General features: G+C 54.0%; 1 protein-coding gene across 8 annotated transcripts in view; it reads right to left on the reverse strand.

The window, feature by feature from the left end:
* Positions 1-1,998: 1,998 nt before the first annotated feature.
* NLRC3 (NLR family CARD domain containing 3) overlaps positions 1,999-15,612 on the reverse strand; it is an 89,607-nt gene continuing 75,993 nt past the window's right edge. For all 8 annotated transcript variants that reach the window (XM_039491201.1, XM_039491204.1, XM_039491203.1 and 5 more), the window contains 8 exons: positions 14,507-14,590; positions 13,087-13,170; positions 10,714-10,797; positions 9,287-9,370; positions 8,012-8,095; positions 7,630-7,713; positions 5,997-6,080; positions 1,999-4,587 (listed from right to left, as the gene is read on the reverse strand). In XM_039491201.1, the coding sequence (XP_039347135.1) occupies positions 4,497-4,587; positions 5,997-6,080; positions 7,630-7,713; positions 8,012-8,095; positions 9,287-9,370; positions 10,714-10,797; positions 13,087-13,170; positions 14,507-14,590 (679 nt within the window). In that variant the 3' untranslated portion in view covers positions 1,999-4,496. The remainder of the gene's footprint in view (positions 4,588-5,996; positions 6,081-7,629; positions 7,714-8,011; positions 8,096-9,286; positions 9,371-10,713; positions 10,798-13,086; positions 13,171-14,506; positions 14,591-15,612) is intronic.

The following is a 15,612-nucleotide window of genomic DNA, read 5'->3' on the forward strand; positions in this document are numbered from 1 at the left end:
TGCTGCATCAAAAAATTAAAAATTCTGCACACATTTTGAAATTCTGCTAATTTTATTTGTCAAATAAATGTGGACACTGCAGCATAACATTGGGGAACACAGGCCACTGGCTGCACAGAGATGGGAGATCACTCTGCAGCCCTCACCCCCTCCTCGCGCCGGGAAACAGACTCAGTGGTGAGGCTGCACCCAACCCTGACACAGCACAAGAACCGGGCCTGCCCCAGAAATACCCCAGGGCCCTGCCCCTCCGTGCCAGGTCCACAAGGTGTGGGCAGAAAGGCTCAGCAAGGCAAGATCCATGTGTGGAAGGGCTTAATGGGGGGCATCCAGGTATGGGTTGAAAGGATTCTGGGTGGGGGGGGTGGATCAGTTGGGGGATCCAGATGCACAGGGGCTTGGGGGTTCTGGGTGCAACAGTAATGGGACTCTGCAGGGGAGAGGGGTCTAGGTGAAGATGGTTGGGGATCAGCAGGGGTAAGGGGGGGTCTGAGTGTCCAGATAGTGGGAGACTAGGGCTCAGCTGGGTGGGGCTCTAGGTGCAGCTGGTTGGGGGCTTGCGGGGGCGGGGGGGGCTCATCAGGGTGGTCAAGGTGCAGGGGGAGTGGGGCTTGTCGGGGTTCTGGGTGCAGGGGTGGGTGAGGCTCAGTGGAAGGGTTTGGGTATGAGGGGGGTCTGGATGCACAGGGGTTGGGCAGATGGGGGAGCAGCTCACTGTACAGGGATCCCTCACCCTTCAGCTGAGGAGCGATGGGTGCAGGAAGCACACGGGGGGCAGGGAGTTTGCAGAGCTTCCTACAGCCAGGGGCGAACTCGGGGGGTGAATCTGACACAACCCCAGACGCTGTGCAAGGTAAGAGGAAGACCTCTCCTCCCCACCCAGCCGGGACTAGCAGCAGAGTCCAGCGCAGGATAGGAGCAACCAGATGGGTCTTCCTCAGTCCCACCCCCTCTCCCACAGTGATTTACCTCTCTGCTGGCTGCCCTGGGCACCCGAAACATATTGCTTGGGGAGGGTCGCTCTTGTAGCTTCCCTTTCAGAAAGACATTTTTCTGCAGGGAAGCAAAGAAATCTGCGGGGGACATATGTTCTGTGCCTGTGCAGTGGTGCAGAATTCCCCCAGGAGTATAATATCCTGGGGCCAACATGACAACCAGCCAATGATTTGGGGAGAGCCTTGCTGCCCTGCCCTTTTGGAAGACGGTTCCCCCAGCTGGTGCAGCTGAGACAGGCTCAGGGGGGAAAAGTGTCCCGCGCCAGTTTGTTTTATTGGGACATTCCAGGGCTGGGTGACCCAGCCCTACAGCTCTTAGTTCCCAGCTACCAAACTGCATCAAGCGCCATCTGCCTGCGGGGGGAGGCTCCGGATCTCTGGCCCAGGCCCTCAAAGGGGTGAGGTGCCTAAATACCTTTGAGGCGCAAGGCCTCTGGCTAGAAGCCCCAGCCAGCAGCCTTGTGGTCTGAACACGTTCTGCATGTTCCAGTAATTGGTGGGGGAGAGGGGTAGCTAGAGAGGTTTGGCAAGGCCATGGGCTCTTCATAAGGTGGCACCAGTGGTGAGCTGGAGCAGGTTCCCACAGGTTCTCAAGAACCGGTTGCTAAAATTAGACCTCCGTGGCGAACCAGTTGTTAAAGGGCCAGGGGGTGGGCAAAGAACTCTGGTCCCCAGGCCGGACCATCCTGTTGCTCCCAGGATTCCCAGCTGGGGAGGCTGAGGCGCCTCCAGCCCTTCCCCCGCTTTCCCCCAGCTGCAGCTTGGCCAGCCGCCAGCACCAGCTGGGCAGCTCAACTGAGCTCTGGAGTCGTCCTGCTGCCGCTTTTTGACTGGCCCAGCAAGGTCGGGGTGGGGGTTGCTGCAAGCTCCAGGCCTGGCCAGAGGGGAAGGGAGGGGGCAAGTGGGGCAATTGGCCCAGGCCCTGCAGGGGCCCCCGGCCCCATGAGGATGTCTCCCTCGGCTCCCCGCCCCCACTTAAATCAGAACCTTTTTATAGGGAACCGGTTGTTAAGATTTTGGCAGCTCATCACTGGGTGGCACCATGCTGGGCTTAGCTGCAGCGTTACCCCGGACACTCTCTGAAGGGAACCTGGCTGTAAGCTTTTAGAAATGAACCCCATGGCAAGCTCGGGCTGCGCCCCTCAGGATTTGCCTGGGCACAGTTATTGCTAGACCCAGCATTTCTCTGCTGCTTTTCAGCCCATTTCTATTATCAGCTTTTTTTTCCAACTGGCTGCTCGGTTGGGCCAGTCACTGACGTGCCTCTGACCTGGGTGGGGACAGGGACAGAAATGTGGATCCACCCATGTTCAAGGCCTTGGGCCGGGCAGTATTAGCCCCAGTTGCTACTTTACCGCTACATTTTTTAATCCCTCCAGACCTCGCCTGGAGCTGATGCGGCTGCGTGAGCAGGGGCCCCCAGCGCACAAAAGGCCAGACTGCTACTGGTCCGAGTGGGTTAAATGACGTGGGCTCACAGAGCTAACAGCAGCATCGGCCAGCGTGTGATAGCGCCAGGCCACGGTCTGGCATGGCTGGAGTGTTGCCCCGCACCTCAGCGCTGCCCCAGGGCTCCCACACACACTGCCCCTTACGGCTGCGGCGCATTTGCACTGATGCAGTGGCTGGCTCCACCTTGTAGCACACGCTATGCCCTGCTCCTAACAAGGCGGGATGTGGCGGCCGACACACTAGAGAGGATGAAACCTACAATCAGTCCCCCCTTGAAATTTCCAAACAGCAGCCGCAGGTGGGCGGGTAAGAACGCTCACGTCATCACTTTGGTTAGGGATCCATTTATTCCAGAGCTTGGCACCTCATCACACCGGTCACTCTCCTCGTTAGCGTCTCTCACTGCTACACGGCTGGCAGGCATGCCGCTCATGTCCTAGTCTGAGCAACAGCCCAGGCAGCTGTGGAGGAAGGCCCTGCAGCTTGGTGCTTAGCCCTGCTCCAGGCATCGCCCCTTCCAGAGGGGTCACTGCATTGCTTCTCAACCAGCATCGATATACCACAGCACAAACAAGAGCCTAGGAACACTGGGCAGATACCTAGACGCAGCCACTCAACGATATTTAGGCACCTAACGGCCACTGAAATCAGTAAGTACCTTTATAAATCTGTCCCCTCGCGCCTGGCCTTACAGGCTCAGCCCTGCCAGTGGCCATGTGCTGGGTGACTCTCATGAGACCAGCCAAGTGAAATCGCCTTCAGAAGGGCACAGAACATGGGGTCCGTTTGGATTAAAGATCTTGTTTCACAGGGCAGAACTGTGTGACTAGGAGCTCCCCGAAGCAGACGCCTGCTGGAAATAAACAACTGGGCAGGAACCACCCACTTTCCATGCACTTCATTCCCCAACCACCCTGCAGTCCCCCTCCCCTCCTTCAGCTCTTCTCCTCTCCTCTTTTCCCACTTCCTTGCTGGGGGCTGATGCTAGACCATTACACCTCTCGCTTTGCAGGGGCACAGACACTGAATGGTCGGTCTCAGGCCGAGCCCCAAATCACTCGCTGTTAGAGGCCGCATGAGCATGATGGTTTATTCATTCTACAGGCCCGGAGGTACTCACAAGCCAAAGCTCCACATGAGCTGATGGAAGCGAGAGATTTCCTGTTAGACACCCACTAAAGCAGGACACACCAACCATCCTGGAGCTTACTCCAGGGAATGTGGTGAACCTCGGGAACAGAGATTTGCGTGGCCCTGCCATGTACAGCCCAATAGGATTAAATGGCCACACAGCCGGTAGGGCTGGGCAATAATGACAGGCGGGAAGCAGCTGCCTGGCGAGTTTCCGGGCAGTCCAGTCATAACGGTATAAAGAATTCTCAGCAGCTGGCTCTGCGGGGGTCTGTCCGTGGTGGGAGCTCTGGGCCTACCCATGCAGTGAGTGCCTCGTGCTCACACACCGAGCTACACACAGCACCAGGCTGTGAGGTGGGGACATTCTGTCCTGGAGGGACGGGCTCGGCAGTAGCAGGGCAGGAGGGTTTCTTGGGTACAGGGATAAGTGAGGTGGGACTAAATTGCTGGCACTGTGTCCCTCCCACCCACTTCCATCCACGTTCCCCACGACACCCGTCTTGCCTGCCTTTTAACAGTCACGGCTGCCACAAGCTCATTCCTCAGGCCCGGCAGCCGTTGGAACAACGGCGCCATCATTCACCGTGCTGCTAAGAGAGGCGTGTCTTTCTGCACCTGAGAAGCAGCCTCGGCGGCAGCTTTCATTGGTGCCCCAGGCCTCAGCACAGCTGGAGCGAGCGCCTCCATCACCCCACACAGCGCTCTGAGCCAGTCGGAGTCCGCGGGGGCGTCCCAGGCCCAACAGGCCTCAGTTGGCCATATGGGTCGAGCTGGGAAAGTGGCTCCCTGCACTGCCGTGCTCTGATGTGGGGAACCCGGCAGCTGAGCTGACCCAGCGCTATCATTAAAGTGAGTGTCTGCACCATCCCCTGCCTGCCGCTGACTCGTGCTGGCCGTTCCTGGTGCAACCGGCCCTCACATCTCGACGATGCAGCGCGGAGAGTTTGTTCTGATGGCGTCAGCGATCACCTTGGCGCCAGACTGGCCGATGCGATTCCCCTGCAGACTGGGAGAGGACAAGGGACAGGCATGACCTCAGCGAGTGCACAGCTGCAGTAGTTCCCAGCACGGTCTGCCCGGCTGGCAGGGATATGGCCACACTGCACACTAAGCCCCTGTCCGTGGGACTCGGTGTCCCCAAGCCCACACTGCATTGTAAACCTGGGCTGACAATTGCTGGAGCCAAGTCTCACAGTCATGCTCCATGACCACCATGCAGGACCTCCTGGCTCAGGTCTGCGGGTTGAGCTGGGTCCACACTGCAAACTGACAGGGCTCGACCACCCCCACCCCCCACGCACGATCCTAGGCTCCGGATCCTGAGCTCTTGCTGAGCTGAGTCAGACTGATCTGTGTGGGGATGGGGAAGGTGCTTGGGCTTACACCTGAGTCAGAGCCTGGGCTCAGTGTGCAGTGTAGACGTGCCCCAGGGGGCTGGGAGACCCCGTCCCCGCTGGCGTGACCTCGCATACGTGGTGTGTGCAAGCTCACGCCACACAGAGGCAGAGCAGCACCCTCTTCAAAACAGCGCCCCATTTGATACCAGCCCAAACCACATCCGGCTTTGGCTCAGGACCAGATGGGGGACAGCTTGGAAAAGCAGGAGTGTCTGATGTAACAGCAGGTGAAGGGCCTATGGCTGGGGCTCCCACGGGGCAGGAGAGGTCATCCAGTCCTGCAGTCACAAGGGCCCAGTGGGAGCAAGGGACGGTCAGGGAAGGAAAAGCACTGCTCCCCACTTCTGCTGCCCTCCGTCCCCGCCTCCAGCCCCTCAAGTCAGCCCACCCAGAGAAAATCGCCCTCCCCCCACTGCCTCAGCCCAGAAACGATGTTTGGCCTGAAAGTGCACACAGCACGCGTGGGCCATGGCCCCTTCCTTGTCCCTAGAGGCTCTCTGCCAATGCCAGGGGCCGGGTGCAAGCTCCAGTTGGCCTGGGGTGTTTGCCCCCAATTCCAAGGCAGCTCTGGGCGTTGAGCCCATCCAACAGCTGGGAGGCTGGAGTCCATGGCCCAGCATCTGCCTGGGCTTTGTTGGGGGCACTGCCAAGGAGCAGCCACTGAGGAGGCCAGCCCAGGCCACGAGGGAGCTGGAGGGACTCAGGGGTTGACACAACACGGCCCTGTGGGGGTCCTGGAGAAGGTTTGCCTTTCAGGACGGTTCCACACCAGTGGTGTTTGGCAGGGACTTGGGGGCAGGGCTTCATGCCTTCTGTGGAGTTTGGGCGTTCCATTGTGAGGCAGCAGCCTGGGCCAGGGATGGGGTGGAGGAGTGGGTCTCACAAGGGACGCTTTATGCTGCCCACAGAGGGACACGATAGCACAGCCACCATGGTCCCAGAGACAGGTGAGTTCACGCTCTTTCCCCACGTCTCCGTCCATCGCCCGCATGCAGCCGGGCACTCAGCTGCCACTCACTTGACGTAGGTGAGGCCATGGTTTCCGGTCAGAGCTGTGGCAATGCAGATAGCTCCATCCATGCCTAAGGAGTTCTCCTGGAGGCTGAAGGGGAGAAAAACTCGTCAAGAACTGAGGCCTGGAGAAAGCATCGGGCAGATCTGTCAGGGTGGACTGATTTAAATCAAAGCAATTTAAAACACCAGTTGTATTCATGGATTTCAGTCAGCAAGCAGGAAACCTTGATTTCAATCATTGATTTTAACCTTGTTTTTGATTTGTGCTTTTTAGTTATTTTCCTAAAGAAAGTTTGAGTCTCATTGGTTGGTATCATTACAACTATTTTAATGTGCTAGATACATAAGAAAAAAATTATCAACATTTTGCAACTAAAACAAATTGATTTATTAAACATCTGAACTATTATCTGTAGTTAGTGAACTGAACTGATTGTTTCTGGTCAGTCCTGCAAGATTTTAGAACTAGCAGAGCTCGTCATTTTTATTCATAGATTGGAAAAAGAAAACAAGCTTTCCCGCTTTTCTAACTGCCAATCCGTTTCTTAACTTAGAATGAACTAGTCACTCAATCAAACTAATTGACTAAACTACAATGAAGAAAATGTTCTCTCTGCACCTGAAAAAGGGCAACTGCTGTCAAAAGCCACTTTAGCATTGCATCAGCCTCTGGTTTCAGCTGCTTAGCCACTGTCTTTCACCAGGTCCCTGATTTAGCTTTCTTAAAGACCTCAGCAGCAAATATATACTGCCTAATATATATTTTTTATTTAATTTTAAATGATTTTAACAGAATAGAGTAAGTTTAGGCCTTGACACCGGTTTTCATAATTTCAAATTTAATTTTAAATAGGCTTATTGTTAAAAATAAACCTGTATTTAATTTAAAAATTAAGAAAGTCTGATTTATTTTATCAATTAAACCCTCTATTTTTATCCATACTGGGATTTGTCTATTGACTTAGATTTCTTCCTTCATAGCTGGCCTCTTCTCCCTGCCTGATTCCGTCCATGTCACAACAGAGGGTTAGTAACAGTGATGTCACAATCCAGTGATTGTGACATCACAGCTGCTCCTTTGATGATGAAATGTGATAAAACAATCTATCACTAGCAGTCAGATCAAAGGAAGCCTGTTAGGGCCAAAGCTGCTGTTTAGATACAGAAAAGATACATGACGGTTTGGAAGCATTTTGGTGACTCATTGTAGACAGTGCTGGTGGCAACGCCTCTAGTTAAGGTTGCCTGACACTTTCCATTATAAGACTCCATTTTCAATTATAACTTTGACCATTTGGATTGAAATTTTCCATGCTGGGTATTAGCCTCAGGCTGAATTTGTTTGGGACATTTCAGCAAAGGCAGTTCAGCCATTTCCAAGACAGATTGAGGGGATTAGATCTGATGCACTGAATGAGGCAGGGGTCCAGTGGGGGAAAAAATAGTATGTGATCAGGTAATTAAAGCCTGTATCACGATGCAGGCGCACAAGGGAGCCAAATTAAGATTGCGCAGGGAACCTTCATTCTGGCACTTTCTAACTTGTGAGTGCTGGACGTTGCCACCTTTCCAGCCTTTTACTGTAGCTTTGGAATGCAGGGGGTTTTAGCGTTTGCTCCAGCATGGCAGCTACTTACTTCAGAACGCGGAGACTGCGGTTAACCTTCAGCGCGTTGGCCATAGCTTTGGCTCCAGCCACACCGATGGAGTTTCCTCTCAAGCTGCAGGGAAGCCAGGAAATACAGACGGGCGATTACGACCAAGAGCACCGAAGGCTAATACAGGGATTCCATAGAATCCAGGAGCCAAGATGAGGGACAGCGGGGAACACAGAGCACATGCCAGCTGGCCTGGGGCTTAGACATGCTGGAACTGAGGGCTCCCAAAGCATTTCCAGCCTAATGAGCTGTTGGAGACTGGACGTGCTACAGAACCGATGGATTTGTCTCCCGGAGGGGCCCAAGGGGAGGTAAGTCACAGGGACTGCTTGGAGAAGGGGCGCAGCTGGGGAACACTTACTCCAGAGTTGTGAGGGTTCTGTTAACAACTAGGGCCTCTGCCAGGGCTTTGGCCCCGCTCACCCCGATCGAAGCCACCTGGAGGCTGCAAGAGAACAAGGAATGTTCAGTGCAATTCATGGCAAGCTATCCCAGCCAGCCTGCACCTATCAGATGCGCGTTATACTGAGCAGGCAAACTGGAGCCCAAGAAACCCAGGCTGCCAGGGCCAGCTTCACAAGCCAACACCATTCTTCTCCGAGCACATTCATCCTTGGGGTCTGACGTGAGGGCATTGATCCAGCCAAGGATGTATTGATGAGCTGGGCAGATGGCAGCACATTCTCTGTTAAAACACTCGCCCCACCGAGTGACTCGCAAATAAAGAGGAAGCTGTAAATGGAGTCCAGCACAGACAGACACACCAGTCTCTGTGAGCTAATTGACTACAAAGCAGGGCTGGCTCCCTGCTGCAGGCGGTCAGTCGGCTGGCTCTCTGCTGAAGTGCAGTGCGGCAGGTACCTATGGCCATCCCCTAGCAGCAATTACTTCTGTCCAATGAATTAGCAGCTTGCGGGAGCTCCCCTTCCCGTAGGACCCTGAGGCAGACTTTATTAGCTCTGGCACGTCACCTGGGGCAGGCCCAGCTAAACCCCCACTGTCTCTGCCTGTGACAATCCAACGGCAACAGGAGAGTGAGATTTCTAATGGGTTCAGCCCCCAGGAGACATGGCTCAACCATTCACCCCCAGGCAATAGGTTCCCTTCGCTTCCCCTTCCCCCTTCACAAACACACCTCCTAGCTCAGCCTGGCACACTCATTACTGCCATTCTAATGAGCAGGACCTAATGTCACTCTACGACCTGGCCTGCCTCAACCAGCCGTGCACCCCCATGCAGCACGGTGACCAGGGGCATGGCCCCATCACGTTTTATTAGCCGCAAGGGCGAGCGATGTGAGGAAGGGGACAGAGGCGTGAGCAGGGCGTGGGGTTTTGGGAGGAAGAGGCAGGGCAGGGGCTCAGGGAGAAGGGGCAGCACAGGGGTAGGGATACAGTTCAGGCACCAGTGCCTCCCCCTTTAGGGAGCCTGCGCTCACTAGTCAGACTGGGAGCCCTTACCTAGCGGGACAGGTTACCAAACTCTCCAAAAGTCCAGCACCTGGAGGACTACGAGGGGCCGGGGAGCAGCAGGTTCCGTTTGGGTCCAGATGGGGCCAGCAGGCTGAGTGCCCCTGCTCTGCACATCACTACACATTTCACAGACGGGGCACTGTCCGCCCCGCGTGGACACTTACCAGAGGGTGGTGAGTGTGGTGTTCACCTTCAGAGCAGCAGCGAGGGCGATCATGCCTTCGTCACCAATAGCGTTCTCCTGCAAACTGAAACACAGCATGGGCCACGTGACGGCATACATGGCCCTTGTCCCCTAGCGCACGTACATGGGGAAACGGGTCACGCGGGCGAGGGTCAATGGCTCCTGACAGGGTCGGGACACAAGCTGACTCCCCTGAGCAGTATGCCCCAAAATGCTGCGGCTTCCAGGTGACACACGCAGACCACTGCCCCATGGCGAGATGGGGGGGGGTGCTGTTAGCCCGTGGAACTGCCCAGTAACAGGATCCAGCCGCTTGGAAACCAGGTGTATGTTTTTAAGTGAGGGTAATTAGCCACTGGGACAACTGACCAAGGGTTGTGGTGAATTCTCCGCCACTAGCCATTTTTATATCAAGATCGGATGTCTTGCTAAAAGCTCTGCTCTGGGAATTACTGTGGGGCAGGTCTCTGGCCTGTGGGATACAGGAGGTCGGCCTAGTTGATCCCATCCCTTCTGACCCTGGAGGCAGAGTCGATGGAGCCCAGAGAGGCAGTGAACAGGTCTCTCTCAATAGGGTGAAATTCAGAGGGTCCCAGGCAGTGAGATGTAAGGCAACAAAAATATCCAGTACAGGGTGACCAGCTGTCCAGATATTAGGGGCTCTGTCTGTATATGCAAGTAGCCCCTCTCCTCGGTGCAACATTGTGGCATTACGACCCTCTCCTCCACCACCCAAAGGATGATGGCAGCCCCTCCCAGCCAGAACACCGAGCAGGCCGAGTGGCCCCGAAGGGGGATGCTGCAGGACCCTGACTGCGTGGGTCACGAGTGGTTTATTGTGTGTGGGGGGGGGTGATGCTCCAGGAGGGCAGACCCGGGGGTGAGAGGAGCTGGCTGAGGGAGGGTGTGGGTCCCTGGAGGGACCAGCAGGACAAGCAAGCTGGGGCACCACTAGTCTAGGGTGTGCTCAGCGGGGTCCCCTGCTGGCTCCGGCCAGTCAGAGGTAAGTGACTCGGACACAGCGAGACGAGTGCATTTCCTGAACAGAACCTCCTTTGCTGGGGGAGCAAAGGCGCAAGAGCCCCCAGAAAATCTCCCTCAGCAGACAGCTGAGCCCATGAAGGGCTGGTCCCATTCCTGCTTGGCCTCCTGTCCTCCCTCAGTCCACAGCTCAGCCACACATGCCACATGTGGCCCCTGCCAGAGAGTCCCTTTGCCAAGCAGGACGTGCTCCCTGAGACAGCTCTGCAACGTCCCCACAGCACAGGGCTTTGGAGTTGCTGGGAGGGTTAGGGGGTCCTGATCTGCTCCTCCAGCACACAAACCTAACTCCCCCACACCCTGGCGCCCTCGGGCCCTGAGCCAGCGATGCAGCCAGGCAGGCAGACGTGCTGCATTGTCACTTACTCGAGGCTGGTGAGGCTTGTGTTGGAGTGTAGTGCTTGGGCCAGCGCCTTGGCCGCCTTCGACTGGATGAAGTTCCACTGCAGGCTGTGCAAAGAGAGTGAGCGGGAAGGATTACCACTGGGGGGCAGGGCGGGACTCTTCAAACAGGGAGAAGCCCCCAGACAAGGGGAACGGATCCTTCTCATCAGGGGATCAGCTGGAAGAGGGGGTAGCTCTCCGCAGGCTGTTCCGGAGTAGCTGCACCCCACCCATTGAGATCCCCCCAGGGTTTGTACTGGACACAATAGCCATCTGCACATCCTGCCTGTCACTGTCACTTATCAGCCTTGGACACTGCTGAACAGCTGTTGCCTTTGACCCCAGAAGTAGCAGCATTGTGGTGGCAGGTGAATGGCTGTGATCTCCAGGGGGGTAGGTATCTAGTTTGTAATTCTGTAAACCCACATATCTGAGGCTTCTAAACACCGCTATGCAAATCCATCCATCACACTACTGTGCACAATCCACTGGTAATGTGGTAGCTTTGATTAATCAGACATTAATAAAAGGGCCGGAGGAATTGTGGCATATATGGCTCTTCAGCCTTAAAAAATGACATGGTTGAAGGGCTGGTGAAAGTTGCCAGCTTGACAGTGCTGAAGAGAGAGGACAGGCTCCAGGCGAGAGAGGGGTTCAGCACCTAGGGCCCATTCAACCTTTGCCAGCAGTGGGAGGGGTCTGGGATGTCAACTCCTATTCACCATTTACAAAAGCTACGTTGCTCTTCCCCAATATATTGTGTTTATCTACGTGTCTGATCATTCTGTTCTTTACTAAAGTTCCAACCAATTTGCCTGGTACTGAAGTTAGGCTTATCAGCTTATTGCCAGGATCGCCTCTCGAGCCTTTTTAAAAAACTGACATCACATTAGCTATCCTCCAGTCACCTGGTACAGAGGCTGATTTAAGTGATAGATTACATATTACAGTTGTTAGTTCTGCAATTTCACATTTGAGTCCCTTCAGAACTCTTGGGTGATACCATCTGGTCCTGGTGACTTATTACTGTTTAATTGAGCCATTTGTTCCTAAACCTCCTCTAATGACACCTCAATCTGGGACAGTTCCTCAGATTTGTCATCTGAAAAGAATGGTGCAGGTGTGGGAATCTCCCTCACATCTTCTGCAGTGAAGACTGATGCAAAGAATTCATTTAGCTTCTCTGCAATGGCCTCGTCTCTTTTAAGTGCTCCAGTAGCACTTCGATCATCCAGTGACTCCTCTGGTTGTTCGGCTTCCTACTCCTAATGCACTCCATTGTTTTGCTCTTAGTTTTTGTGTCTTTTCCTAGTTGATCTTCAAATTCTTGTTTGGCCTGCCTGATTATACTTTTACACTTGACTTGTCAGAGTTTATTCTCCTTTCTATTTTAGGATGTCTTTTTGTCTGTAACCATCTCTTACTCTGTTGTTCAGTTATGGGGTCATTTTTTGGTCTTTTTGGGGGGGGTATACATTTAGTTTGAGCCTCCATTATGGTGTTTTTCAAAAGTTTCCATGCAGTTTGCAGGCATTTCACTCTTTTGATTGTTCCTTTTAATATCCCTTTAACTAGCTTCCCCATTTTTGTAGTTTCCCTTTTTGAAGTTAAATGCTGCTGTGGAGGGTTTCTTTGGTGTTTCCCCCCCTACAAGAATGTAAAATTTAATTACATAATGGTCGCTATTACTGAACAGCTTAGCTATATTCACCTCTTGGACCAGACCCTGTGCTCCATCTAGGACTAAAACAAGAATTGCCTTCCCCTTGTGGGTTCCAGGACTAGCTGCTCCAGGAAACAGTCATTAATGGATTTATGGCTCATTACAACAATCTGTAACCCAGTGGCCCCCATTTTTGTCATATGATTGCAGCGGTGTTAACAGGCCACTTCACCTCTGCATGGTCTCTTAAAATACATGGTAACTATTTATGCTAAACTATCTGTTCCACCTTGCATTTGGCTTTGAGTACCTTTCCCAGCCCTGAAGAAGTGTTCTGTGTAGATCGAAGGCTTGTCGCTCTCACCAACAGAAATTGGTCCAATAAAAGATGTGACCTCCCCCACCCTGTCTCTCTAATATCCTAGGACCAACACGGCAAAATCATAAAGTAACAGTTTTCAGTCTCTACTGGCCTGGGCTGGACCCGAACCAGTGAGCTAGATGCAGACTGTACAGTGCTGCCCATGACGATGGAATTCTGCTGATGATGCCATTGTGCATGGAGCCCTCCCCTCTCCGCTCATGCTGAGAGGGACTGAGGCCCATGAAGGATGTTGCAGGCTGTTCACTCACTGCAGGGACAGAGCAGCTAAAGAGAAGGAACCAAAAATCAGGGCCAAGGTGAAACTCACTGCAGGGACATGAGCGCCTGGTTCTCTCTCATCGCCAGTGCAATGGCCTTGACGCCTTCATCATACAACAGATTCGCCGCTAGGCTAGAGGCAAAGTACAGAGAAATGAGTTAAACACAGTGTGATGCATTACACCTGCCTCTGGCAGGTTGCAGTGCAGTGAGACAAGTGCATGGGGGGAGGGGTAGGGGAGGGAAGAGACAATAGGATGACATTAAAAGGCAATTAATGGGAAACAGAAAAAAGGAAATACACATGCTTTTTACACTGTAATGGGTGATTAATCTGTGGAACTCACTGCTGCAGGACATGGAGGCAAATACCTTCAAGGTTTCAAAATGGAACTAAACATTTTTAGGAACAAGAAGAGTGTCTGCACTGGTACTAGTCAGGATAATATTACAAGGGCCTGCTCCATCCTCATAATTCAGGGCATCTGCTAATCATTAGCTGGAGTAAGGAAGGTTCTACCCCTTCTTCCCCCGCCCCCAATGGCAGGATATTTCACACTGGCTTATGTCTTCTTCTCAAGCACTCATTGGTAACTTCATTGGATGGATCGCTGTCTTATCTGCCAAAGCAAAGTGCTCCAGAGGGATTATTAGTTAGGTCCACTCTGGTTATTCTACATTCTGCTTTCCACAGAACTCCAAGTTACAAAATGATTAAGCCAAGCACAAGTTCTTTCAGTCTGCTTACATACGCGAATCACAGGCTCGTCAGGCCAGATCATGCCTAGTGAGAAACCCCAGGAGCTTAAACTAACAGAGCTCCTGGAGTATTATGTGGGTGGGGTTTGCCACTGGAAACCCTCCACCCTCCCCCATGCTCCCCAGCCTCTGGCCCTCATGGCCTGCTCATCTGCATTTGGGCCCAAACAAACCCTCCAGGAGGACCTGCAGGCCAGACCTGGAGTCTGCAGAAGCTGATGCTGGCCCTGGAGGGGGGATGGTGCTGTGGAGAGCAGCTGACTTGCCCCGACTCCTCCCCACCCAAGTACAGCACCCCCAAAAGAAGCAGAAGCTCAGCCATGCAGCGTGCAGATGGAGGAACATCTGCAGAGCTGGAGGGAGGCGGGAGGATGCTGGTTTGGGGCAAATCCCTTCCCTCAAAGGGAAAACAACAGAGGTGATGATATGGCTCCAGAGATTGGACCTAGAAAGTGCTCATCCACCCCACCCCTGATGAGCCATCACAGAGCTGCTCCTTGTCACGCCTTCTCCTTGGCCAGACTCACCTGCTACCCAGCCTGAGTGTTCCCCATTACCCCAAGGGACACACCCTTGGCCACGGGTATTCCACCAACCTGTCCTCCCACACAAGAGCAGCTCCCCTGCACCTGCCTGAGGGCAGTACTGGTGCTGAGCGCACAGCGTAAGCGGGGGGAGAGGATTTGGACTTCGAAAGCCGGCTGACTTACTCTAGGTTCCTCAGTGTGCAGTTAGCGCGCAGAGCGTTGGCTATCTCCGGCCCCCCCTCTTGGCCGATGGAATTCTCCCGAAGGCTAGGAAAAGACAAGAGATGGGACAGGTCATTGGGATTCCCTCCTTCCAGGGCGAGGAGTGGGAACAGCTCAGGACATTTCTCATTCTCTTCCAGGCACTTATTGTATTTTAGGGCAAACAAGACAAACCACCTGGTGGCTAGGCCAGCACGGGGTGGTAGCATCTAGGCGAGGGCTCTCCAGGGCAGATGTGGGATGGCGAGGCCGCCTGGCATGTGCAGGTGAATGTTCGATGCATGAGAAGCTGCTGCAGTCACACACGTGTCTCAGGCAGAAAAAGGATACCCCTGAACAACGCTCCTCCCTCTCCCTTCTCCCCACGCCCAGCCCCCTACACCGGGCCCTGCTCTTTGTAGGCTGGCAAAAATCCCCCCGTTAGGGGACGGAGCAAAATACCAGACTGGAATGATCAGTGATGAACTTCTAGCCCTGCCCTGGTTTTCCTCTTGCGCTGCTCCCATGGCCTCCCCAGGTCATGGGGGGTCATGCGGCTGCTCCCCCCAGTAATTGCCTGCTCCCCAAGTCAGAGGTGGTTAGAATTTCTGTCTCACTTTGGGAATGACTCTCAGACTCCCTGCCCCATGCCTCGGACACAGCGTGTTACTCCAGTGCCATTGTTTTAGCCTCGAGGCGGGGAGCAGCCGCAAAGGAGCGGCTGAGTTTGGGCTAGGCTATTCTGCAGAAGATTTTTATTTTTCCCCACCTCCCCCGAATATACCCCAGCCATACTCATTGCCTCAGGTTTTCTGCTGGGCACAGAGATTGCGCAGCGCAGGGCCAGATGTTTCCTGTATCTGCATGGGGGTAGTCGTGGGAAGGATGCAGGGAGTGGGCAGAGCAGAGTCCCTGGAGATAATGATAGCATGCTCAGAGGTGCTGTGCCCCGTAAAGGGGAAGTGGCTGGGTGGGAAGGGGTGTGGCCAGGGTAACAATCGAATCGCTGCATCTCCAAACCAGGAGCCATGGTACAGGCAGCATCAACGTGTGCTCCCCAGTACCTCTCTATGATCTCTGCCGACCTC

Source organism: Mauremys reevesii, linkage group 10, assembly GCF_016161935.1.
Source record: "Mauremys reevesii isolate NIE-2019 linkage group 10, ASM1616193v1, whole genome shotgun sequence".
Classification (NCBI taxonomy): Eukaryota; Metazoa; Chordata; order Testudines; family Geoemydidae; genus Mauremys; species Mauremys reevesii.